This window comes from Micromys minutus (assembly GCF_963924665.1).
Source record: "Micromys minutus genome assembly, chromosome: 27".
In the NCBI taxonomy this organism is placed as follows: Eukaryota; Metazoa; Chordata; class Mammalia; order Rodentia; family Muridae; genus Micromys; species Micromys minutus.
The window spans coordinates 18,259,353-18,285,268 of NC_137962.1; the positions used below are offsets into that span (position 1 = coordinate 18,259,353).

The 25,916-nt window shown below is 49.2% G+C and overlaps 1 protein-coding gene across 3 annotated transcripts; it reads left to right on the top strand.

The window, feature by feature from the left end:
- Positions 1 to 9,106: 9,106 nt before the first annotated feature.
- Positions 9,107 to 18,588, top strand: SMUG1 (single-strand-selective monofunctional uracil-DNA glycosylase 1). 3 transcript variants are annotated; one of them, XM_080939049.1, is made up of 4 exons: positions 9,107 to 9,235; positions 14,348 to 14,378; positions 14,589 to 14,884; positions 15,843 to 18,588. In XM_080939049.1, exons 3-4 carry the CDS (start codon positions 14,600 to 14,602, stop codon positions 16,392 to 16,394), a joined length of 837 nt encoding a protein of 278 aa, XP_080795175.1. In that variant the 5' UTR covers positions 9,107 to 9,235; positions 14,348 to 14,378; positions 14,589 to 14,599; the 3' UTR covers positions 16,395 to 18,588. The 3 variants fall into 3 exon arrangements, with proteins under 3 accessions (XP_080795175.1, XP_080795176.1, XP_080795177.1); XM_080939050.1 differs by lacking the exon at positions 14,348 to 14,378 and having other exon boundaries at positions 9,203 to 9,235; XM_080939051.1 differs by lacking the exons at positions 9,107 to 9,235; positions 14,348 to 14,378 and adding an exon at positions 11,618 to 11,709.
- The last annotated feature ends 7,328 nt before the right edge of the window (positions 18,589 to 25,916 follow it).

Sequence of the window (25,916 nt, forward strand, 5' to 3'; positions counted from 1 at the left end):
CCCGTGCAGGCTTTGATTGCATCTTACCATCCCATAATTCTTCCCTTGTCTCAGCCAGCTAGTCCTTCCAGTTGTCTACTTTCCATTTTAACTGCAACTGGGGGAAAGAGGAAGGAGGTGGTGGATGCTGCCTCCTCCTCACAGTCTTCCTGGTGCTCCTTCCTTGTCCTCAGCCGGTCGGCTTCCCCTCTCCTCCCACTCTTACTCCTCCATCCAAGACTGAAAGCTATTCTTCTCTTGCCCACTTTCCCCCAGAGCACTAGAGTTCTGGCTATGCTCTGTCATTGCAGAGCCTCGAAAACAGTATTAGGAAAAGATGTAAGCTATGCACCAGGAAGGACAAGGCCATGAGCTACAAGATTTGGTAAAATGTAGGGGGCAGAACGCAGGAAAGCGTCTTGTTCCTCTGGAGCCAGGCTCTGGCTCTGTGGGGTTAAGGAGAGTACTCTGTGACCCATTAGCCCCCACCTACGTTCTCTCCGGAAGTGGAGGGGCAACGGGCGGTCCAGTTACCTGCACTGCACATCTTTGCGCCTAGGACAATAGACACACTGGGCACCACAAGCGCCTGAGCCTTCTGTCAGGGACAGAGGAAGTAAGCAGCTTCCGTAGTCAGTCATTCGGTGTGCGTTGGAGGTTCAGATGGCCAGATAGAGCCCGCAGCCTCCTACACAGGGGTGGGCAGGTCTGCTTGTGCCCGGGAGGGGGTGCATACAGTGTCATAACCGGACCGCAGCACCGGTTGTCTCAGCGAGGTGGTAACAACCTTCTTCCCAAGGTTGGAGATGCATCAATTTCTCAGGCAGAAAAACTGGCTAGGTGTCTCTGGTGGCAGCTCACACCGAGGCTGGAGGATCACTGCAAGTTCTAGGACAGCTGAGGCCACACTGGGAGACCCCATCAAACAAACAAAGCCTAAACCAATCTAAACCAAACCGGAAAACCAGGGCAGGAGTGACTAGGCCCAGCTGGATTCGCTCCAGCCGGGGTCAAGGCGCACTCCTCCCTGATTCCGATCTCAGCTGATTCAGCCCCCAGGGCTCCGCCCTCCTGTCCGGCCCCGCCTTTTCTCTCCTTGCTTTGGGTTCTGCTCCTCTTCTGTGCCTTCCTGACCCACTCTCCTCTCATAGCCCCAGTTTCTTGTTCCTTCCTTCCACCTGGCCTGCCCTTCCATGCTTCCTTGTGCAAAGGGACCATTTAGGAAACAAGAAGGCGTCCCTAATATTCTTTCCTGACCTCCTCTGGGGTGCGTCCCTGATTGGTGCTCAAAATGCTAAGAATATTTAAGTCTAATCTCTAAAAGGCTGGGCAGGATATGTGGCCTCTGACTGGTGCTGGGGGCAGTGATGTTGAGGAGGAACGTCAGGGAGGGCTTCCCAAGAGAGGTGACTATTGAATGGGTTTTGAGGGTATGATACGCTTGGTTTACTTGGTTCAGAGTGGGCGTGTGGAGAAGGCAGTTCTACTGGAGAGACCACCATGGGTTGGTCTATAAGCTGTGCAAACCCTGTATCCTGTTGTCCTTTGGTGACTGGCCAGACAACACGACAGTTTTAGAGGAGAGCCATGGAGAGGCCAGCACTTGAGGCTTGTGTAGCTAGAGAAAGCTTCGTGGAAGAGGCTAGCTGCGGTTGGGCTAAACAGTGTGTGTGTGTGTGTGTGTGTGTGTGTGTGTGTGTGTGTGTGTTATGTCAGAGAGACAGAGAGAAGAGCATGAGAGAGAATGAGAGAGCCTAGGGTCATGGAGGACCCGAGGGCCTGCAGCTCAGGGGAGGGATGGTCTTAATCTGCACAGGGGTGACTTCTGTTACAGAGTAGTGACTCCTCCAAGATCCAATGGGCGTCTTTCTCGCCCGCCCTGCCCTTCCTCACCTCTCCAGGGCTACTAGGGCCTAGCTGACGTTCAAGGCAGGGTGAGGTTTGGGAGTGGACTGGCAGAACCAGAGGGGAGGAATGGGAACTCGGACATGCAAATGAGATGCAAATGAGGCTCGACCACACCCACCCTCTGGGGTTCAATGAGCCACACCCGTGCTTCCTAGTTGTTGAATCCAGCAGCCCTAGGCCTTCTCCAGCCTCAGACGTGCCTTGCGCCCTCCTGCACTGGCGGAGTCCGGGGAGATCCCTACGCTCGCAGAGATGTCAGTTTCCCTGAGCCAGGGCGAAGGGCAGGCCATGAGGTGCGGTGACTGGGCCGGGGTCACTGACAGGGGAGACCGGAGGGCAGGCGCGGTGAGCTCGGAGGCAAAGACCCGCAGGAAAATGAGAGAGACGTATACTAGAGCTGCAGTACCCCCCAGGGACCCCGCCCCCGCCACATTCCTGCAGAGCTTTGAGTGACATGGGCAGGCGGGAGGGCTCGCTCACATGCCCGCAGGCGGACATGCAGCTGTCTCTGCCTCTCGGCTGTCTGCCTGTCCCCCAGCCACAGTCCCTTTGTCTGTCCAGCGCTTTGTGTGTTTCTCCCTTTGTCTGCCCGCTTCTCTCCCATCCCCCTTTCTTCCTCTTCTGCCCGCTGTCTGTTAGTCCAGATACCGTTGTCTGTCCCTGCTCTCTGCCTCGGGGCCTTAGGTCCTGGCCTCCTTTCCCATGGAGTACGGGTCTCCATTTTCTCCTTTTTAGGGTGAAAGGCAGCTGTCAGCTTTCTATCATGTTTGTAAAACTCAAGACTGTGGGCAGGTGGCTGTACTTGGATTGCTCTGACATTGTAACAAAGGATTTAAAGCATGTGAGAGGCGACATGGCTCTCTTCTTTTCCAAGGACAAAACAAGAAAATGCAGCAGGAGGCACAATGGTTAGACACTCATAAGGACTTCCGAGAAGGGAGGTGCAGTAAATATTAAAGAGGTCCAAAGAAGAGGTTAAAAGACTACTATCATACTCTTCAGTAGGAGAATGGGCAACACAACCTAGCCACTTCAAGAAAAGGCTACAGGGACTTGCACAGGGTACACCCCACCTGCGCAAGCTCTCAGATTGGGAAGGGTTATTCGGGCAGCGGCGGTTCCCCACCTTCATCCGGCTTCCTAGCATCTTCAGCTCAGCTCAGAACCCGGACCAGCCCCCCGTCGCTCTCTGAGAGATGGCTGCTGGGGACGGAGTGATGTATGGAACACAGATAAAATGTCAGCAGTTCTAAATGGGTCCGGAGATGCAGCCGTGGGGGGCGCGCGGGGTCCCACCGCCCCCTCCCCGTGAGCCCCGCGGCCGGAGCCCAAATGAGGTTTTGAAGAGGAGCCGGCGGGCGGGGCGGCGGCCGGGCGGGGCGGCGGGCGCTGATGTATGGCGGTTTCATAACTTCCTCGGTATTAAAGGCGGGTTCACTCGGAGGGCAGCGCCATCAATCAGCAGCCTCAATGGGCTGGGATCCTCCGCGAGGCGTGCGGCTGCGCGGCTCGGCCGGCGCGGGGGGTACAGGGACTCTGGCCGCAACCAGGAGGATGTGCGGGGTGGCCCTCCCGCACGGGCCGGGGGGCAGGCTTTGAACCTGAAGTTGATCACATGCAAATAGTATGCAAATGTATGCAAGAGAGCTATTGCTGCGGGGGGGCCCCGCCGGTCTGCGTCCTCCCTTCTGGGCGAGGACTGGGGTGGGTTTGCATCCGGTTTCACCTAGTGCCTGTGCTCAGCTTCATCCTGGCTGTAAGGGGGTAAGGGTGGGGCAGTTCTGGAGGCCACTCTGCCCATGAGATGTGACCAGAGAGGACAGGCCCCGAGTGACAAGGACATATTGCCTTTTGGTGAGGCCGTCAACCCCTGGGCAAGGAGCAGAAAGAAGGTCGTTGTGGCCTGTTCAGGTGAAGTGGTATCAGGAGGGAGGCTCTCCCTTCAGGAAGTCTGGGAGTCACAGCCAGCACAAGTGGCAATTAAACCTCCCAGGTCTGCTCTGATACTTTGTTTTTGCTTTTTGTTTTCTTTTGACACACTGTCTCAAGCATAGCAAACCGGATTCAAACTCACTATGTAGCTGAGGATGACCTTGAGCTCTTGATGCTCCGGACTCCACCTTTCACTGCCATCTCTGGATCTCAGGTGTGAGCCACCATGCTTACTCTGCTATTTTCTTTCTTCATTGCGGAGGAGCGGAGGAGCGTAGAACCTGGTACCTGGAACCGGCTAAGTCAGGGCTTCCCTCTTAGCACCACCTTAATCCTGTACTGGGATTCACTGAGCATATACTAGACACAAGACTGCAGCCTGGAGAGAAGCAAGTGCCAGCCTCCAGTAATACACAGACTGGCAGAGCCAGGAGCCCTTAGGCACCAACAGGCACACACTGAGCTATTGGTTCCAAAGGCCACTAGCCCACTACAAGCAAAGAGAGGGGAATCCTTCCAATGGAGTGGGGTGGGGGCTTGAGAAATGGAAAGAATTCCAAGCCAGAGACAACAGTGGTATGGCAGTGAGGGAATGAGAAAGGCCAAATGCTGGGTGGGGAGGGCTGAGAGGGAGGTGAATCCAGCTTGAAGCACTTCTGTGGTACCCAGTGTGGGAGGAGACTCAGTGGAGATCAGCAGCTCTCACTGTCATGCTTACACTGTTCTGTAAGCTGTGGAGTGGATTATAGAGGTGAGGAGAGGACTGTCTGTGGGTTCCGGGGTGGGGGTGGGGCGCAGGGGTTGGGTGAACACAGGCTCAGGGAGGCTGTGGAAGAAGGCTGGTGACAGAACAGGATTAAATGTGGCCTACAAGTACTCAAGTCTTCCTTTGTGTCTGGCTGGCTGTGGATACAGCCAGGGTGTTTGGGTGATGGCTAGGTGGCATGTTGGGTCTCAGGGCATCTTCCCACTTGGCTTAGTGGCCTTGCTCCCGGGCTGACCTCCCTTCCTTTCTCAGCTGCTCAGCTCAGCTCAGCTGTAGATGTTCTCAGTCTGTAAAATCTAATGTCCATTTTTCTCACTCCAAGACCTGGGGATCGGTTCCCCAAGCCCAAACCGCCCGTGTCTGATGTCTGTGTGTCCCAGTCAGGATAACTGCTTTGGACATCTATAACACCACTCAGACAGATTATGCAGCTTCCTCCCCACCGGGACATCTCCTACCACGGCATCAAGCCAAATTACTCAGTACCCCCTCCCCCAGCCCGGGGCGCTGATGAAATCTGATTAGTGAGAACCCAGCCTTACTGAGCTCCTTGATAATTGCTTCCCAAGTAAGCAATGTCAGCTCTCTAGTTGCTGATCCCTCTCCTGGGTATCAAAGCATCCAGAGCCAGGAAACTGGAGACTCCTGAGTTGTTAGATTAGGGAGCTGCCACGTGCCTCCAATTAAGTGGGTTTAGACCCAAAAAGTTGGTCTCTGTGGTCTTGAGATTGACAGTCAGTAAACCTTTAGCCAATGGAGGCCCACATTTCTACCTTCTCACCCTTGGGTTAATCTATGTACCCATTTCTCTGCGGGGTAGAGTGAGGTAAACATAAAGACTAGAGGCAAGGAAATGGCTTGATATGAACTCAGCTGTTCTTCTTCCCCAGCTCTGGGAGGTAAGTGGAAATGGGGGCCTGGGACTTGCAGACAGCTTTCTCTACTCTAGTTTCTGATCCACCCACTGGGCAAGCCAGGGAAGGTTAAATTCCTGAAGAACTGGAGAGTCCTGTATCAGATGCTTTTGGAGGCCGATCAGCCTTTGAGAGTTCTGAGCCAGAGTCAAGAACAGGCTGTTGAGGTGCAGTGGCCCAGGTTCTCCTACGTACTGGGCCTGCCCTTCTCTTCTCCAAAGCAGCATATTTTGTGGGTTTGGTGTCTGTTTGACATTTATTTACTTATGAGCGTGTGACCATGTGCCATCACCTTTTGTAGAGGCCAAAGACATCGCTTGCAGGAATCGGTTCTCTCTACCAAGTGTATCTGGAGGACTGAATTTAAGTCACCAGGCTTAGAGGCAGGCACTTTTACCTGCTGAGCCATCCTTTTCTGCCTGTGTTTTTTGTTTTTAAGACAGAGTCTGAGAGGATGGAGAGATGACTCAGTAGTTAGGAGCACTGACTGCTCTTCCAGAGGTCCCGAGTTCAAATCTCAGCAACCACATGGTGGCTCACAACCCTCTGTAATAAGATCTGATGCCCTCTTCTGGTGTGTCTGAAGTCAGCTGCAGTGTACGTATATAGAATAAATAAATCTTTTTTTTTTTTTTAAGACAGAGTCTGGCTCTATAGCCCAGGCTGGTGCCAAACTTGTGATCCTCCTGCCTCAGTCTCCAGAGCTCAGATAGGTGCATGAAAACATATCCAGCAAAAAGGTCATTTTATGTGCCTGCTAATTCCTCCTTATTGCCTTTTTATGGAAGTGTGTGTGTGTGTCTTTGTCTTTGTGTGTGCGCACGTGCGCTCTTCATGTGTACCAGTGTGTACAGTGGAATAGGATCCAGGACTTTGTGCATGCTACTCTGTAGTTCACCACTAAGACATACCCTGCCCTCCTTCCTTTTTCTGACCTTTCATTTAATCTCCCGACCTTTGGAAACTGAAAAGGTACTCTGTAGCCCTGAACTCCCAGTCCCCACACCTAACTCGGGCAGGGTGTGGTTTCTGAAGGACTTTCCAGGGATGAGTTGGCTACTACTGTACTGTGCCTTTGTGTTTGACCAGGAGATTGAGGGTTCAGCCCAACATCCTCTTTCAGGCCTGCCAGTAGCCATAGCAACCTGTGTGACTAACCTTCACAGAGCCCCTTCTGGGACAGACCTTAATAAAGCACTTTGCAAGTTAATTTATCACGAAAGACAAAGAGATTTCAAGGATTGTTCCATTTTTCAGCTGGGATAATCGAGGTACAGAGAAGGGAAGTAACCTGCCTGAGGTCCCCATTAGTAAATTCCCGACTATCAGCTTTCATTTTAATCACTCGCATTTCTCCCTGGCTGGGAGAGAGGAGATCAGAGCGTGAAGAGAGAAGGCTCCAGAAAGTCCTTTGGAGTTCCCCAGGGAAGTGGCCAGGTGACACCTGGTACCCGGAGAGGGGAAAATGTGGCTTGCATTCACCCGAAAGGCAATTTTAAGCTTTGTGCAGCCAGAGCCCTTGGCTGAGGAAAGGCTGCCTGGCCTAGAAATCTTAGCGAAGCAAACCTAGTTCTATCAATGGCCGATAGATGGCGCTCGTGGCCCAACGCAGCCCCTGCAGCCGGCGGAAACCTGAGAGAAACAGGAAAGCCAGTTAACCCTTCAGCACCCACGAGGCAAGTAGAGGCCACTTCACAGCTCAGGGGGTACCTGCTAGCTCTTCCTTGGCCGCGGCCGGAAGCTACTGCCCCCCTTGTCTCCCAAGGCCATCAAACATTGTCAGCCTGTCCATTGGAAACTTCTGGAGAGTCAGGAGACTAGGGAAGGGCTATGCCCACCTCTCATCTCTGGGTCTCATTTCTAAGAATCTTTAGCTGAGCTCCATGTCCACAGAGAGAAGGCAGGTGCTGAGGGGTATAAAGACTAAAAATTGAATTGAGTGGCCTTTAATTCTATCACTCGGGAGACAAAGTCAGGCAGATCTCTGTGAGGTCAGCCTGGTGTAGGTAGTGAGTTCTGGGGCAGCCAAGATAAGACCTTGTTTCAAAACTACAACAACCACCTCCTCCCTTATTTTTGTTTGGAGACAGGAAATTGTGCAGATAATGGAGACAGAGAGTCCTGTTCTAGAATTTTACTTTTTTTGCAGAGGAAGTGGAGACACTGAGGTACACCCAGGGACAGAGGCACCTGGAGACAGACAGAAAGCCGTGGAAGAGGTGAGTGACAAACTGTACAAAAAGAAAGTGGCAAGACACAGAAGAGGCTGCTGCATACTACAGCTCAGCAAATAATGGGCAGCCTTACAGGAATACAGGTGGTTCCTCATCTTGATGCTGGAGGGTCACCTCTCACGATAGCTGCACCCACTGCTTTTATCTGGATGCAAGAGCAGGCTTGGGAAAGGGATTGTGTTCTGGGTTCACTGGTCTTCTTCCCTAGCACCCATAGGGGTGACTTTGGTGACAAGAGCCCTGGCTTTCTCAGGCATGAGTGTTGGGGGAGGCAAGGGACCCAGAAGATAGCTATTCATGGAAGATTCCAGTTGAGTGAAAAGCTCATAGTTAGCACACAGAAGAACCCTGTTAGACAGGAACAAAGCAGGAAGTGAATGAATAGCTTTGGAAGTCAGTGCTGAGGTGATAGACTCAACTGGGTATTAGGATTTGTTAGGGGACAGCTTCCTAAGAAGACTGTTTTAGGAGAATTTGGAAAGATGGGTTGTGTTATTTTTATATGTCTACATATGTGGGCCACCCAGAGAGTTGGTAAACAAACAAAAATCTGAGGTGTGAATTGGTATTGGAGTCAGGAAGAAAAGGGCTCTCTCTCCAGGGTCTCACTGTGTAGCCCAGGCTGGCCTTTAACTGATGGCCATGTGTCACCACACCAGCCATACTAGCTTTGAGTTCTGCCTCTGTGGACTGGGCCACCCACCCTCTGCTTTCAGACAACATTCGAGACTTGTCTGAGGGGCTTGGTTCTCACATCTTTCCATCTCTGAGGCTTCTGTTAGAAGTTAATATGTAAAAACACTTTGGACTCAGACTGAACTACGCAGAATCCTTTTCTGGTTCTTGTCTTACAGACATCAAGTCCCATAGGACTGAGCGTATTTCTATAATACATCTCCTCACATAGTTAAAAGAATGGTTTTGATTTTGCTTCTCTGGAGAAACCCAATCCAGGATTAAAACGGTGAGACTGTGGATTTAGATGCTAATGTTGACAGGGATGTTCATTGTCAAAGAGTTGGGTGCTGAGAGAAATGCCTTTGTGGGTATTTGTTTGGATGTTTTTGTTTTTGTTGTTGTTGTTGTTGTTGTTTTTTTGAGACAGGGTTTCTCTGTGCAGCTCTGACTGTCCTGGAACTCACTCTTGAAGACCTACCACTCAGTTGCCTCCTTGGATGTTATGCACACAGTTAAAGGCCCTTGGAAGGCTGCAAAGATGATGTCTTATAACTTGGGGCAGCAGGAGGTCTGGGAAAGGTCTCTGGTGGGTGAGGGCTGGAGGAGTCCAGATTGCTATGACGTCTTGATGTAAACCGTATTATTAAACTACAATCCCCAGCGACTGGTGGAACTCTTAGCGAGCTTTCGGGGATTTGGCATTTCCGGCGGAAGCGGACGCTGCTAGCCATTCTTCTTGTTTAAATGCTGTTGACTACGACTCCCAGTGTCCTCTGCGCCAGGACGAAGAAAGGAAGCGGAAGCTGCATGGAGAGCTTGTGCAGGTGAGAGAGTAGTGGACTGGGTCTCTGCGCAGGGCGGTGGGGGCTCGTGGGACTCCGGAGGGGTGGCTGCGCTGCGACGCCAAAGCCTACAAGGGGCCCCTATGAGCCCTGCAGCGCTGTTTTGATTTAAGTCCTGTGGATTCCTGAACCATCTACAAGGGACAGCTGTAGCTAGTGGCTTGGATTCTTGCTTTTATTTTAGGCTTATTTATTTATGCTATTTTATACATATGGGTGCTTTGTCTGCACACCAGAAGAGGGCATTAGATCCTATAGGACTACAGTTTAACTGTTGCAAGCAGCTTTAGGAGTGCTGGGAATTAAAATCAGAATCATTAGAAGAGCAGCCAGTGCTCTTACCTAATGAGCCTGTATCCTACCGTGGCCTGGATGTATCTCAGAGTTGCCCTTTGCTTTTAAATGTAATTTGAAATGTGTGACGTGTTTCTTAAGCGTCTTGGTTTTTGCTTTTTTGAGAAAAAAAATTGCATGTAATCCAAGTTGGCTTCATCCTTGCCATGGGTGAAAGAGCGCTCCTGATCTTCTCATCTGTCTGCCTCTACATCCTGAGTGCTGAGCTTAAAACCACGTGCTTCCTGGATTATGGTGCTGGGGATTGAACCCAAGGCTTTGTTCATCTTTAGTAAACACTATTGAATTGTAGCATCAGGCATTAAGGCTGTTGGTGACTTTAGGGAGGACTGTAAGATTTCCTGTTAGGGCTCCTTTAATGTTTTGTCCCGGATAGTAACTTTCAGGTTACATTGTATTAATACATATTTATCTGCCCTCCTAGCTCTTCATGTCTTTTACCCAAAGCCTGTCTTACATTTTATTTGTTTTGGAGTTATTCCTCCAGCAAGAGACTGGCATTCGGGAGACTCATAAATAAAAAAATAAACAGCTGCTGGTGGTAAGCTGGTAGACTGGTTCCTATAGAGAAGAGCCTTAAAGTGACTTGTGCAAGAGAATCTTTTCAGATGTCTTGGCTAGTAGGACTCTTGCCACCAAACCTGATGACCTGTATTCACTCCTCAGAGCCTTGGCAGTAGAAGAAAACCAGCTCTCAAAAGTCATCTCTTATCACATGAGTGCTAAGGCATGTTTGCTCTCCCTGCTAAATTTAAAAAAAAAAAAAAAACAAAAAAAAAAAAAAACCAAAAAAACAAAGAGAAAGAACCTTTTAAGAGAGAAAAACCAGGGCTATCATCCAAGTCATCAGACTTAGCCTGTGGTACTTGCTGTCAGGTGAACAGTGACATTAAGCTCTTGCCATTTGAGTGCATGCCCATTCTTGCTGTCTTCAGCCCAGAAAATACCCAGCTTAGACCTGAGAGAGATCACTGGGCTGCTTTTTCTAATATTGGTTCTACGCAGGGAAGTGCAAAGTGAGGTCCCAGAAAACCCAGTTCACCACACCATCCTCAGCTTTCCAGAATGTCCTTGGGAGCCCATGTGGACAAACCAGCTACAGACTATGGTGACACATGCAGGACCGAGGAGCACTCGGGAGACTGAGGCAGGAAGGGCTAGTGATGTAGCTTAGTGATATACTATTATTATTACCTTCGTTATTATTATCATCATCATCATCCTCTCATACTGGAGTTGTGGGTGATAGAGAGGACTCCATCAGTAATGGTTTGTTAAGGATCAGGGCAGAGCACTAGTAAAAACTTGCCTGGCTCCAGGGTCCCATCCCTAGCACAGAGAAACAAAAATGCTTTGTTTGAAGGTAGCTTTATTCAAGACTGAAAGAGTGGAAATGGGTGGAGCTGGTCAGGGGCTGGTGATAAGGTCTAGGATGCTATAGATGTAGTGGGGATAGCCTAGAACCTGGCTTCTAGTCTTCCTTACTCTGGTTGGGGAGGCAAAGGGTGAATTCACGAAGAAGCCACCAATTCCGGCAGTACCCGGAGGCTCTTAGCCTTCACCTGCACACCCGAATCACTTTGCTTGAGATACATATGTCTTGGCTTCACAGCCAACTTCCCTTTGTGTAATATGCCAGGCAGTTTGTTGCTCTGACAGATACCTGAGGAAAAAAAGAGCATGAGAGAGAAAGATAGAACCTGGGTCACAGTTTCAGGGTTTCTAATCCCTGGCTGTTTGGGCTCGTGGCATGTGCTGAGGCCGAAAATTATGGTGGAAAGGTAAATGTAGGGAAAAGCCCACATATGTTAGCTAGAAAAAAGGGGGTTAGGGGTGAAGGGACCAGGCCAAGATACACTCTTCAAAGACCTCCCCCCCCCCCCCCCCCCGTCTCCAGGGACCTACTTCTTCCAACGAGGCCTCACTTCTTGTAGCCTGTGAAGTTAGCATCCTCATTTATCCAGACATCTTTTATACCTGGAGATCAAGCCTTCAACATTTTATAATCCTAGCTTGTGGGGTGGACTGGGCTCTGAGGAACATTTCGGTATGCTGAAGAGGCAAAGCTTACGGAGGAGGTGGTTTGAGCTGCATCTTGAAGGGTGAGTATGAACTGGATGTGATGGGTTACTACCCTCTTGGCTAGCTGCTGTTTGATGTCCTGGTTAACTCAAAGGACCGTATTTGGCTGGGTTTGTAGAAATGACCTGTGTAAGGTTTTGTGAGTTGGTAGGAGAAGCATTTTGAAAGTGAGTGGAATGGCCAGGGACAAGCACTGGTTGTGCACAGGGGTGTGAGAAAGAACAGCTGTTACCATTTAGAAGGCTTGCTGCCAAGCTCCTTCCCCCCTTCCCATTCATAGACAGCTTTATGAAGTGGGTATTATTATCTTTAGTATTCAGATGTGAAAACCCGAGGCTTTGGCCATGGTTGCTTAGCTTGTAAGAATCTGTTCAGAGTCTCATCATCCTGCTTCCCTCCGAGGATTCTTGAGTGTGGGAAAGAAGCTGGGCTGGGGCTAGAGGCTTGTAGAATTAGTAGGGTGGCTCATAAAAACCATCTAGGCAAGATGCTGTGGGTGGTTAAGAGCATAGTGTGAGTCAGATAGTGTGGGTTCAAATCTCAGCTTCATTACTTGCTAACTGCATGACCCTAGGCAACTTGCTGGATCTTGTTAAGCCTCAGTCTCCTGGCTTGTAACATGGGAGCAATAATACCCACCTCATGGGGTGGTTATGAAGATCAATGAGGTGTACCTGGTGTAGAGTGATTGCTTGCCACCTGGAAGCTGCTGTAATTAGCCTTCCCAAGTCTCTGGGCTGTGGCTGTGCACCTGCATCTCATTTGTCAGCATAGTGTTTCCAGGACACGCTCATCCTGGCTGGACTGGTTTTATTAAGGATGACATTGGAGAGAAGAGATCGCAGTATATGTACCTTGATAGTGTCCCTGGCCTGCTTCAGGCTGTAATCCCAGCTCTTTAGAAATGGAGGCAGGAAGATAAGGAGTTCATGGCCATCATTAGCTTCTTACCAAGTTTGAGACCATTCTGGGTTACCTGTGACCAGAGGGGCTAGAGATAGGACTTGGTAGTTAAGAGAGTGGTTAAGTTCTCTTTTGCAGAGAACCTGAGTTGAGTTCCCAGCACCCACCTAAGCTCAACAATTTTCTGTAACTCCAGCTCCAGGGAATTCAATGCCTTTTCTGGCCCCCTTGATCACCACAGATATTTAGTGTACACACACACACACACACACACACACACAAATAAATATATATTTTTGTGGGGTTGTGTTTTTCGAGACAGGGTCTCTCTGTATAATTCTGGCTATCCTGGAACTCACTCTGTAGACCAGGCTGGTCTCGGAACTCAGAGAGAGATCCACCTTCCTCTCTGTAAGTGTTGGGATTAAAGGTGTTATCACAATGCCTGGCACATTTTTTTTAAAGAATTGTACCCCCCACACACACACAAATGAGAGGAATGAAATTAAGTAGACATGCCTGCTTATGTGTGTGTGATCCCATTTATTTCAGAGGCTTTGACAACAGAATCACAGGTTCAAGGCCAGTCTAGGCTACAGAGTAAATTAAAGGCTGGCCTGAGTGACTTAGGGAAACCCCCCCCCCCCATGCATTCAGCCCCTCATCCAAATGTAAAAAGGCTTAGGACTGTAGAGCACTTGCCTAGCATGATCGAGAACTCAGGTTCTTAGAACTCTTAGTACTGAAAGGGGAAAAAACACGGAGAGAGGGCAGAAAAAGAACTAAGAAAATGTTCTGTGTGTTCTCATGGCCTAAGAACCAGTGGCTCGGGCCTCATCTGGTAGGAGGTTTGAGATGGGGTTACTGCTATGGTTAACATCTTTGCCATCTTGACAGATCTGGAATCATTTTGAAGATGAATCTCTGGGAATGTCTGTGGAAGAGTTTCCAAATTAGGTTAATTGAGATGAGAAAGCCTGCATTAAATGTTTGTGGTACCACCCTTGAGCTGGGGTCCTGGACTGTCTTAAGGTGTCTACTACTGTGATAAAATACTATGACCAAAAGGCAACTAAGAGAGGAAAGGGCTTGTTTTAGCCTGCTGTTCCACATCATAGTTATATCATCAAGGAAGACAGAACAGGAGCTGAAAGCAGGAACCTAGAAGCAGGAGCTGAAGAAGATGCTGCTTACTGGCTAGCTCCCATGACTGGATCAACTGCTTTTTTATAGCTGTCAGACTCGTCAGCTCAGGGTTGGCACTGCCTACCTCATGGGCACTGCCCACCACTTCCACATTAATCATCAACCAAGGAAATGCACCACAGGCTTGCCCACAGGCTAGTTTGGTGGTGGCATTTTGGAGGATCCATCTTCCAATGTAATTTTAGCTTGTTGACATAAAAAAAAAAAAAAAAAAAACCCGAGCCAGCACCAGATAAAAAGAACTCTAGCCAGGGGCGATAACACCTTTAATACCAGGTGGAGACTGGAGGAGCTCCGTGAGTTCAAGGTTAGCCCAATCAGCATATTGTACTCCAAGCCATCCAAGGTTGCATAGTAAGAACCCGCCTCATAAACCCAAGAGGAGGTTGTTCAGGGAGAGAGAGAGAGATCTAGTTGAATATAGGCACCCATTGCCTTCTGAGTCTTGACTACGGCTGCAGTGTTTTGCTTTCCTGCAGCCGTGAGCCACCATAATGAACTGTACTTTCTGAGAGCTGAGATAAACCCTTCCTTTGCTTGCCTTTGCAGGTGCTTTGTAGAAACAAGACCAGTAGCTAAGGTAGGATGCTCGATGTATCAGAAAGGGAGGGCTCTGGAGGTGGGAAGCAAAACCATCCTTCATTACCAGGAACTCATTACCAGTGAGTTTGTAGTGACTAACAGTTTCCTGGGGGTTCTTCTACCAGGAAATGGTAGTAGGAACCCCTAGCTAGTACAGACCCTCACGCTGGTTTGGGGTTGAAGGAAACGCTCTCCACTTCTTTTCCAGGTGACAACGGCATGGCTGTGTCCCAGACTTTCCCGCCGGGGCCTACCCATGAGCCTGCAAGCGCCCCGATGGAGCCTTGCACTCGAAGCTTGGCTGAGGGCTTCCTGGAGGAAGAGCTTCGGCTCAATGCTGAGCTGAGCCAGCTGCAGTTTCCAGAGCCTGTGGGTGTCATCTACAACCCAGTGGATTATGCTTGGGAGCCACACCGTAACTACGTGATTCGCTACTGCCAAGGCCCCAAGGAAGTGCTGTTCCTGGGCATGAATCCTGGACCTTTTGGCATGGCTCAAACTGGGGTAAAAGCCTGGCTTCCTCTGGTGGGCATTTCTAAGGTGGATATGTTCCTGGGTGTGCTGTAGAGGAGGAATATGTAATTGGCTGCAACATGGGTGGGTCCCCTGCCCCATCCCTTACAGGACATACACTGGCTCCTGTGGTCTCAAGCACTTCTCCGTTCATAGGTTAACCAAGCACATTAACAGTAGTTCCGTTTCCCCTGTGAGCTTTCCACTAATTGCCTCTGAGAGCCCTTCCTTCCGTCATCCCGCCCTGTACCTTACCTTGCCGGATCTCCCTTGTCCCTGGAGTGTGGTTGGCGTCAGGAGAACGGCTGGGATTTCTAGGACCTGAGGAAGACTGGCTGGGGGTGAGATGGAGCCAGCTGTATGGGAGCTGCAGGGCATTTAAGTCCCAGGGTCTCCAAAAGGTTTAGAACAGAGCCAGGCTTAGGGCTGCCTGCTTTCCCCTGGAGGGATCAGGATGAGTGACTACAGTGACTACTATAGCGTAGGGTACATTGCAGATGGGGGAGGTAAAAATGCCTCAGGGCAGGAGGCCCAATCGCTTTTATTGACCCCAACTGAGTGATGAAAGGTGATCAATGGTGATCAATGGAAATGGTAACCTGAGGCCTGGGGCAGGAGGGGGGTACCCAGAGATCAGTAGTCAGCCTGTCCTATCTCCTTTTACCCTGGCGCTCTGTCTGTCACCAGTATTAGAACCATCGTGCCCTCTGTAGGGCCAGATGCCCATGTTCTGCCAGTATTTGGTCCCAGTACCTGGAGAGAGTAGAAGCACACTGTTTCTGTCATGTCTACGGTGGGAAAAACCAGAGGGAAATGGACAGAGGCAAACCACAAGGTGGAGTGTCCTTAACACAGATCTGGAGGGTGGGGGTTGGTTGATATCATCATGGTAGGTGGAAAGGGTCAGGTCTCCAGCCTGAAACCTGTTGTCTCTCTCCTTCTTCCACAGGTACCTTTTGGGGAAGTGAGTGTAGTCCGGGACTGGTTGGGTATTGGGGGCCCTGTACTGACCCCTCCGAAAGAGCACCCTAAGCGACCAGTGTTGGGACTGGAGTGCCCACAATCAGAGGTGAGCGGAGCCCGATTCTGGGGCTTTTTCCGGACCCTCTGCGGACAGCCTCAAGTCTTTTTCCGGCACTGCTTTGTCCACAATCTGTGTCCTCTGCTCTTCTTGGCACCCAGTGGACGAAACCTCACCCCAGCTGAGCTGCCTGCCAAGCAGCGGGAGCAGCTACTGTCGATCTGCGATGCAGCCCTCTGCCGGCAGGTGCAGCTGCTAGGGGTGCGGCTGGTAGTGGGGGTGGGGCGGCTGGCGGAGCAGCGAGCTCGGAGAGCTTTAGCAGGGCTGACCCCGGAGGTGCAGGTGGAGGGGCTCCTCCATCCATCTCCACGAAGCCCACAGGCCAACAAAGGCTGGGAGGCAGCAGCCAGGGAAAGACTTCAAGAATTGGGGCTGCTGCCACTGCTAATGGACGAGGGTTCAGCCAGGCCTACACCGTAGTGACTCAGTCAATTTTGCACAGCAGGTGACTGCACAGGTCTTGCTGGGCTCCATGTTGCATTCAGCCTACCCGGCTGTCCTCTAATGGCAGCTCTCCTGCTGTCTTCCCCTTCCCTTGAGCCTCTCACACTTTGTCTCCAGTGTCTGGCCATGCACAGCATGTGCAGAGGGTTGGGCCTGTGCATTCCACCTACCACATCCTTGCCTTGAGCCCCTGTGTGCAGAGGGTCCTAGGTCAGGATGTCTGAAGTCATATTCGCAGTTTTGGAGGAAAGATCGTTTTCGTTTTGCTCTTTCCTGTTTTGCTTTGTATTGGCATTATATTTGACATTGCCTCATGTACACTAGGGAAGTTCTCTAATGCTGATCTACCTCAGCCTTTTTGACACTAATTGTACATACTAGTGGGGTTCAGTGTGATGTTTCCACATAGGCATTCTGTGTACATGGATGGAGTCTAACTTCCCTCATCAGTCTTCTCTATTTTTCCTCTTTCCCAGTCAGTGGGCAATCTTTCCAGGATCCCTACTCATCTTTGCAGAACACCTGGCAGACTCCTGTCCTTCCAGAACAGACATCATGTTGATAATGAATTTCTTAGCCAGGTGTCCTGGCACACTCCTGTAATCCAAGCACTCAGAGGCAGGAGGATCAGTTCAAGGCTGCCTTCAGCTACATACTGAGTTCAAAGCCAGCCTGGAACACATTAGTCTCTGTCTCAAAAATAAGTAATAAAAAAGTGAACTTCTTCAGGGAGACCGAAGCTGTATCTAAGGGAGACTTCTGTGTGGTAGACTAGGAAAGATGTAGATTTTCATCCCTCCCCCTTTTCCCCTCCCAATAAGGAATATGAACTTTTTAATTAATTAATTTTTTTATTTTTTTATTTATATATTTTTTGAGGCAGGGCTTCTCTGTGTTGCTGTCCTAGTACTCACTTTTTACACCAGGCTGGCCTCAAATTTAAAAACTATTTGTTTTTAAATTTTAAAACAAGGTCTCATTGTGTTGGCCTGTAACTCATCATGTAAACCAGATCCATTTTGACCTCTCAAGACATCTGCCTCCCTCTGCCTCCTGAATGCTGGGATTAAAGTGTGGTGTTGCCTCCTGGCACTGGTGTGAGGTGTGAGGACCGACTGAGATTAACACTGCAGAGTGTTTTGCAAAAGGCTGGTATCTGGTCCTCACTCCTGCTCCCCTCCCTTCGAGATGGGACATATCAGTGCACTACAAGGAATTCCCTGTCCACTCTGAAGACCTTTGCCTATAACCCCCCTGGAGAAGGACCAATATTAAGAGAAACTCAGTCTCTGATTTTTCGGACTAAGCATTAAAGACTCCTAAGCCTCGTGTTGGTTCTCTAGTCTTCCTGCACTTTGTTGGTTGGAGAATGATGATTTTAGGGTATTCCCTCCCTTTTCCTACCTATTCACTGTTTGCAAAAAACTTTTCTCAGGTAGCTTGGGGAGGGGTGACAAAGACCTCTGCCCCAGCTAAGCCGCAGGAGTTTTGGTAGGGGCCTGTCCTGAAGTTCACCAGGTACTTGGGCACTGTTGGGGATAATGGGGAGCTGGTGTTTCATCTGTCTCTTTGATGGTTGATTGGGTGATCTGTGATAAGGGCTGGTAAATGGGCCACAGTGGGAGCAGGTCTTGGGACTATCTTAATGAAGACATGTGGTCTCCCTATCTTCTGGGATACAAGTCATTTCCAGCATTCTAAAAATTAGTATATTTCTATCTCAGCTCTAGAGAGGGAGACTAAATCTTCAAGGATTCCTCAGTGATAGAAGTGTGGTAATTATTCATGTTGGAGTCTGAGAGCATTCCAGGATTTGTTGAGCTTTGACTCAGGATGGAGGCCAACCCTCCAGAAAGACAGCCATGTGCTTTGAGGATTGGGGCTCAGCCTTTATGCCAGGATGGGACAAAGATAGAGATTGAGTTCAGCTACATGGCCCGTGATCTCAACTGGCTATACCTTCACAGTGGCCCTGACCAGCTCTCTGGACACTGAATTTCTGCTAAGCTTGCTGGTTGGTGAACACATGTATACGTGTGTGTTTCTTTTTGGGTATTTGGTGCTAGTTTGGGCATTCATTCATTTATTCATTCATATACTCTGTGTCATTTTGGAATTCTGGGCATTGAGCCCAGGATTTTGTGGATGGGAAGCATGCAGTGAGATTTGTATATCCCTTTGGTTTGTATTTGTGATAAATTGTAATAAATAAATAAACACAGAGTTTTTCCCCGAGTTTTGTTTTGCAAATTACTGAAGCCAAAGGGTTTCTGGGGACTGTTGGTCAGAAGTGCAGCTGGTATCTGAAGTGAAATCAGTTGTATTGTGGGCCTTTCTTAAGCTGGTAGAGTCTGTGCAGACTATGGGTAGTCATTGCCAGAACCACCTCAGGGTATCACAGCATCACACACTGGCCTGCTGGCCTGCCTGCAGTTACTGCTTAGGATGGGCCATTGTGGAGGCTAAGGAGGTGAAGTTGCTGCACCTTCATATGTTTAACTGAGGTAGTGAGAAGGTCTGGTGGGGGTGGCCTCGAAGACTGGGAAAGTCAGAGCGTAGAAGAAGGCGTCATCACGTTCAAGGAGGGAAGCAGATTAGTGAAGGCTTGGCCAGGTGGGAGAAAAACTGTAGAGTAAGTTAGAACCAGTTCATGAAGGGTCTTGTCCACTTGTCTACTCTTTGAATTTAGAGTCCAATGAGGAGAGTCTATACACATATAGAAACACCCAATAGAAGCCCACAAATGAAAGAGCCCAAGCAGGAAAACAGAGCCATGTTCCTAGTAAGGAAAAAGTTTATTTTGGTGCACAGTTTGAGTATTTTCAACCCATGGTCACTTGGGAGTTCCTTCTGCCCTCAGCTTCAAGTCCATCCATGTTAGGTGTGTGGCAAAGAAATCCTGCTTACCTCATGGCAAAGGTTGGGGCAGGGGTCCTAGTATCCCCTCTAAGGACACACCCAGTATCTTCACTTCCTCCCACTAGGCTCTTTTTATGATGTATTTATTTGTTTTATGTATATGAATATAATGTAGCTGTCTTCAGACACACCAGAAGAGGGCATCAGATCTCATTACAGATGGTTGTGAGCCACCATGTGGTTCCTAGGGATTGAACTCAGGACCTCTGGAAGAGCAGTCAGTGCTCTTAACTGCTGAGCCATCTCTCCAGCCCTAGGCGCTTCCTCTTAAAGGTTCTATACCTCCCTGTAGACTGGTGGAACCTAAAAGGCATGGGTTCTGGGGAACACTGAAGATCCAAAGTTCAGCAAAGGGCGTGAAGTCAATGGTGGAGGTGAGGCTGCAGCAGTAGGGAAGGTGTGAGAAGTGAGGGGATTGGCAAATAGAATATTCAGGAAGACTGGTAGATACCAGTGTGATGCCTAAGGCCTGCCTATGGCCGAGTCACTGCCCTCGATTCCTCCAGTGTGACTTGGTCAGAGACTGGTTAGAGTCCCATGCCTGCTAAGGTTGTCATAATAAAAATACACAGTCTGGATTGCTTAAACAGTAGAGATTATTTTCTCATAATTCTGGTCGCTGGAGGTACAAGATGGCAGTGTTATCTGCTCAGGCCCTGCGGAGGCCTTTCTTCATTGCAGCAGCTGGCCTTCATATCTTTATGTATTTTTTTTCCGCCATGTGTGGCTTTGTGGTGTCCCTCTTCCTTCCTAGAAGAATACCAATCATTGGGTTATTGCTTTACCCTCCAGATTTCATTTAACCTTTTTTTTTTTTTTTTTTTTTTTTTTTTTTTTTTTGTTAATGCTTCTTCACTTATTTAAAGGATCTATCTCCAAATATTAGGGCTGTAGCATATGAAGTTAGTGGGGCATAATTCAGTTCCTAGCAGCAAAGTCATTTTATTGGTCACCAAGGTTAACTTCACATAAGATAGTGCACTCAGGAGAGAAGTGTCCCTGTCCTACACACACACACACACACACACACACACACACACACACACACACACATGTCCACTAGACTGGCTTTTATTAGTTAGAGGAGGATTCCTCAGTGCAGATAAGAGTATCTTTAAGGGAAGGAGGCTGATTGTTGTGCTCTAATCCTAGTGTGAAGACAAGATCCCTAGGGCTGCTAGTCAGTCCACCTGGATAGCAAGCTCTATTTCCACTGAGAGACCCTGTCTCAAAAATAAGGGCAGTCATAGAGGAAGACAACTGATATTGACCTCCACCCTCCACAGACATGCACAAACACATGGACTTATATGTCTACATTCTCATACCTGCATGACCACTTACATACGCTCAATGCCCCCCCCCCCCCCAACAAGCAAAAGTGGGGAGGACAGCTGAGGAAGACACCTGATGTCAACCTCTGACCTCTAGAGGTATGTACATAATGTATAGACATAGTCATGTATGCACATGTACAAACACATGCCAAGCCTGTCATCATGAGAAGAAACTGATGGTTATCCAGTTTATATAACTCACTGGGCTATAGACACTAGCCACACAAGCCTGGCAATCTAGGTTATAGTTCAGAACCCATGTAAAGGTGTGAGGAGAGAATTGATTCTACAAAGTTGTCTGTTGACCTGATCACACTCAGATGCACACACATCAATCACACACATGTGATAGTGCCCCCCCCTTTTTGAGACGAAGTTTTTTCTGTGTAGCCCTGGCTGTCCTGAAACTCATTCTGTACATCAGGTTAGCCTCCCTGAACCTCCTTGGTGCTGGGGCTAAAAGGCATGTGCTACCATGTCTGGCCTTAATTTTTTTTTTTCAAAATAAATGAAATGGGGGGCTGGAGACATGCTCAACAGCTAAGAGCATTTGTTCTTGTAGAAGACCTGGGTTCAAATCTAGTACCCACATGGCAGCCCACAACTGCCTATAACTCCAGTTCTAGGAAATTCAAAGCTTTCTTTTGATCTCTGTGGGTACCAGACACACATATGGTGCATAAACATATAAAAACCCGGACACATAAAGTAAATGAATCTAAAAAGAACATAAGATGACTTAGGGTCATTTAGAATTTTGGGGTCCTATCTAACAACTACTAGCCATGCCCAGCCAACTTTGATAAATAAATTTCATGTGTCCCAGGCTATCCTTGAACCTGCTATGATACTGAGGGTCCACTCTTTGAATGCTGGGATACCAAGTACGCACTCCCACATCTGGTCTTTTGTAGTACCAGGAATCGAACCTAGGGTATGTGCCTGCTAGGCTGGCAATTTACCATATGAACTGCATCCCCTGCCCTGCATAGGAAGAAGCCATTTTAAATGAATAAGAATTAAGTAAAATTTCCTTCTTTAGTTCACTAGCTGTATTTCAGGTGCTCATCCACACATGACTGGAGGTGCTGACAGAACAGATAAAGAACCTCACTATTATTGTGGAAGTCTTGCTGGATAGCCCTAATGCAGAGGTCAACTTCTTTCAACCCTGCTGTGAATCAGAATTAACCATGGAGGTTCAGAAAAACTCAGGTCCCTCTGCTTTACTTCAAGAGCTTTTGATTTGAGAGGCCCGAGGAGCCTCCTGCTCAGGTTTTAACAGAGTCTAGATCTCCCAGTGGGTGCTTCCCTTAGGCAGCCCAGGTTAACTCTCCAAGGTACTCATGGGGCCCTGAGGCCAGGGAAAAGGGCTTTTACCACCCTTACCCCTATGCTTAGTGCAATGTAGGTGCTCACAGGAATATGCTAGTAAGCATGAGTCTAGTTTGGGAGGGTTATTGTGCCAATCCAGGACCATAAGCTTATCTAGTGTTATTGTGTTTGCCCTGTGATGAAGTTTAGGTTCTGATTTAGAGGAGTGATAGAAGCTTAGAAGTTTTGTGTGTGTGTGTGTGTGTGTGTGTGTGTGTGTGTGTGTGTTTGTTTTGTTCTGTTTTGTTTTTAAAGATTTGTTTATGGGATGGAGAGATGGCTCAGTGGTTAAGAGCACTGACTGCTCTTCCAAAGGTACTGAGTTCAATTCCCAGCAACCATATGGTGGTTCACAACCATCTATAGTGGATCAGATGCCTTCTTCTGGTGTGTGTGAAAACAGCTACAGTATGCTCACATTAAATAAACAAATCTTTAAAAAAAGAAAAAAAGCTTGGGAAAAAACCTTGTTCTTAAGGGAAAAAAAAAAGATTTATTTATTTATTTATTGTCTTCAGACACACTAGAAGAGGGCATCAGATTCCATTACAGATGGCTGTGAGCCACCATATGGTTGTTGGCATTTGAACTCAGGACCTCAGGAAGAGCAATCAGTGCTCTTAACCACTGAGCCATTTCTCCAGCCCAAGGCTTAGAAGTTCTTACTTTAATAAATTCCCTCCCCCCACCCTCTCCATGGAGTCCAAAGCTGTGCTTGGTTGGGGTGGCAGTGCTTCTGAGACCAAGAGGTAGAGTGGGCCAGGAACAAAAGAATCCACTCACCCTTTCCCCTCTTCACCCAAACAGAATACCTTAAAGGGAGATTTGTGATGAAGCCCACTGCAAGGACTCTCACTCTTTTCTCCCTTTAGAGATGTCCGTTATATGTGTGTCATTGCGCATGCTAGGCACTGCAGGGGGTCGGGGGATGAGGTGATCTTTTATTCTCACAGGGTTCACTGTCTAGTGCCAGAGTACAAGCATATACTGTATAGGACAGATCAAGCTGAAAGCGTGTTGTGAACAGGTCGTTCACACAGTATTCTGGACATTCCTTAGATGGATGGGTTTGTGTGTGTGTACTAATTCGACAGGGCAGTTTAACCACGAGAGGGACGAGGTAACTTCCCTTCTCTGTGGTCAGATACTTTTTAGCCCTGACTGCCATAGGCTAGGAAACAGGTTGAGGGGAGGGGCTCAGAAGGAGTCAGGCAGGAGCCAAAGACTGGGCATATCTCCATGGAAGATGAGACGTAGAGTTTGCCCTCTATAAGAAGACCTTGTTCTAGTAGCTACTGGGGTGGAAAACTTTGGGCCGCGGCGTCAGGGAGTGTTATGGTACCAGGTGAAAGGCTGGGCTGCAGCCTTAGACTGCCCACTTAGAAAGCCCAGGGTTCATTCTCCAGCTCTCAAAAAAGAGAGATTAGAGATTGTGGTCTTCTATCCCAACTCTCAGTTCTTTTATCGTTCCTAGGTAGAATGTCAGTCCCTCACCCTATTCCCTCCTGCCCCCCCCCATAATTCCCCAGAGAAGTTGGCAAGTTCAACTAGAGCATGAGACCTTGAGGATAGACACATGGATAGACTGCCTGGCAATGGTCATCAGGTAATGCAGAAATAAGTTGCTTAGGTGGAGACCCATTGCTTTCCTTTTCAGAAGTCTCATTGTCGGCCTGCCTGAACCTATGCTTAGCAGTCAGGTTGAATTCTGTGTGTGAGGACACTTTCTCCTCTATGATTGGACCCTCATGCTCTCAGACAATGCAAGCAGGCCAGCTGCAAAAGAATCCCCTCCCACTCCCGTACATTTGCTGTTCTTGTCCCCACAGCTCGCTCAGATCCTCAAGTCTCTGGGCCCTGCTTGTAGAAGGGATGGCGGAGAGCCCAGAATGGTTCTCTGTGGGGACCTGTGCCAAGCCAGGTTGCCATTTCCATTTTCATTAATTGAAGTGGTGTAATCCCGACCATCTCAGGTCAGCAGTTAACTGTCGCTGGTTGGGAGCATGTGGAGGACATGCCCTGCAGGACATGCTGTCCTCTCATATCCGTCTATGGTATGGCTGACTTCTTAGCTAGCTTCCTATTGAGATGGGAGAACCCTACCTCACACACATGGCCAACCTCACCTCTTGGGATTCCAGTTTCTGTCTTCTCAGGAAGGCCCTCCTGGTGTCTATCCGATGTCCTGCTTGTAATTGGGACTCGATTTTGTTTCTTTGTTCAGCTTAAAAGACTTCCTTACGAATGCAGTTAGCTGCCTCTTGAAGCTTGGTGTGCTGAGGCCTGGGAGGACCGCATGTCACTGAACAAAAGGTTTTGCTTTCCAACCCTGAAAGGGCACAGCAAATATGTGATGGTCTGACTGAATGTAAGCATGAACACAGGTTTTTTTAATTACCCAGCTTTGGGGAGGGTCTCTGCCTCACCCAATGGGAGTCATCTTTGGCATCTCCTCCTGCCCATGCTTGGCAGTGTCACTTTGTGAATGCCATTACTCTGGAAAGGTCAGGTGACGTTACTGTCTTGCAGCATGAGCTCCAGTGTGTTAATATGCACTTGTGTACTTTTGTGGTCCAGGGGACCATCTTTGTTTGCCATTCTTAATCTTCCAGATGAACACTTGTATAAGTGAGTGTAGCCAATTTATGCTGGCTGCTGCTACGTCTTTGTGTGTCTTCAGGGTGTGTGTGTGTGTGTGTGTGTGTGTGTGTGTGTGTGTGTGTGTGTGTGTGTGTTCGTGTGTAGCCTCTGACTTTCCAGTTTTCATAGGCTGATGTCTTTCTGAGTGTCCTCTGGCCGGGTTCAGAAGGAAGGGAGAGAAGCGTTGGAGGCAAAGGATTGGGCAGGAGGGGGTGCGTGGCAATCTGTGACTCGGAAAACAGACGTGCAGCGCTGTGCGGGGCGGAGGCGGGGGCACTCTGGCCCCCAGCTCCTCCGCAATCCAATTAAATAACATTTAAATGCATAACCAGCCCGCGCGCCGATGAGGCTGGAGATTGGAGCGGGCGCGGCGGCGGGCTGCGCGGGCGGCGTTTTGTGGAGCTCAGCGATTCTGGCAGCAATTTCCCCGCGCCGCGCGGCTTTTACGAGCCCGCTCCCGGCGCCCGCCCGCTCCGCTGAGCCCGCCGCCTCCGCCCGCCTCCGTCTGCCTCCGCCCGCGCAGCCCGGCAGCGCGTGGTTCTGCTGCCCACGCCGTCCTCCCCACCCCGCCCCCCGTTCCTCTTTGGGGCTGTTTCTGGCTTCTTCCTTCCAGTGTGTACCCTGTCTGTCTGTCCCTCTGGACAGAGCGCCAAACCCTCAGTGCATCGCTTTTTTTTTTTTTTTTTTTTTTGCCTGCTGGCTACATCCACCTCTGACCTGGACCCCTTTTGGCCTGTGCAATTCCGGTCTGTCTTTGGGTCGCTAGCTCTGCACAGCTTGTGTTTCTCTCTGCCTCAGTTTCCTCTCTTAGACCTCCTGTGCCCTTTGCCCTGAGCCCTTCCCTTTCCTCTTCAAGCCCACATCCTAGCATCAGAGTAAGAGGCTTGAAGGAGAGGCAGGAGTTGGTAACAAGTGCATGGTTGGAAGAGGTGGCTTCTTTGTATCCTTTCGGCAAAGAAAGGACTGGCCTGTTCATTCAGGACCGTCAGACAGCTCCTGTCCAGAAGTCCTGAGGTTGATAGATGTGGGTCCATCAGTCCTGCGATTAGTATGGAAAGAACCACTTGCTGAAGCCAAGAGCAGCCCCACCCTGAGATCCCAGATCTTCCGAAGACAGTGTCCCAGGGAGACAGAAAGCAAGACAAGCCCTTTCTCGTCTTGTGTGCGACCCAGCTCCCCTATTTCATCTTCCTGTTCCCTCCCTTGCATATCTGTGTTCTGGCTCTCC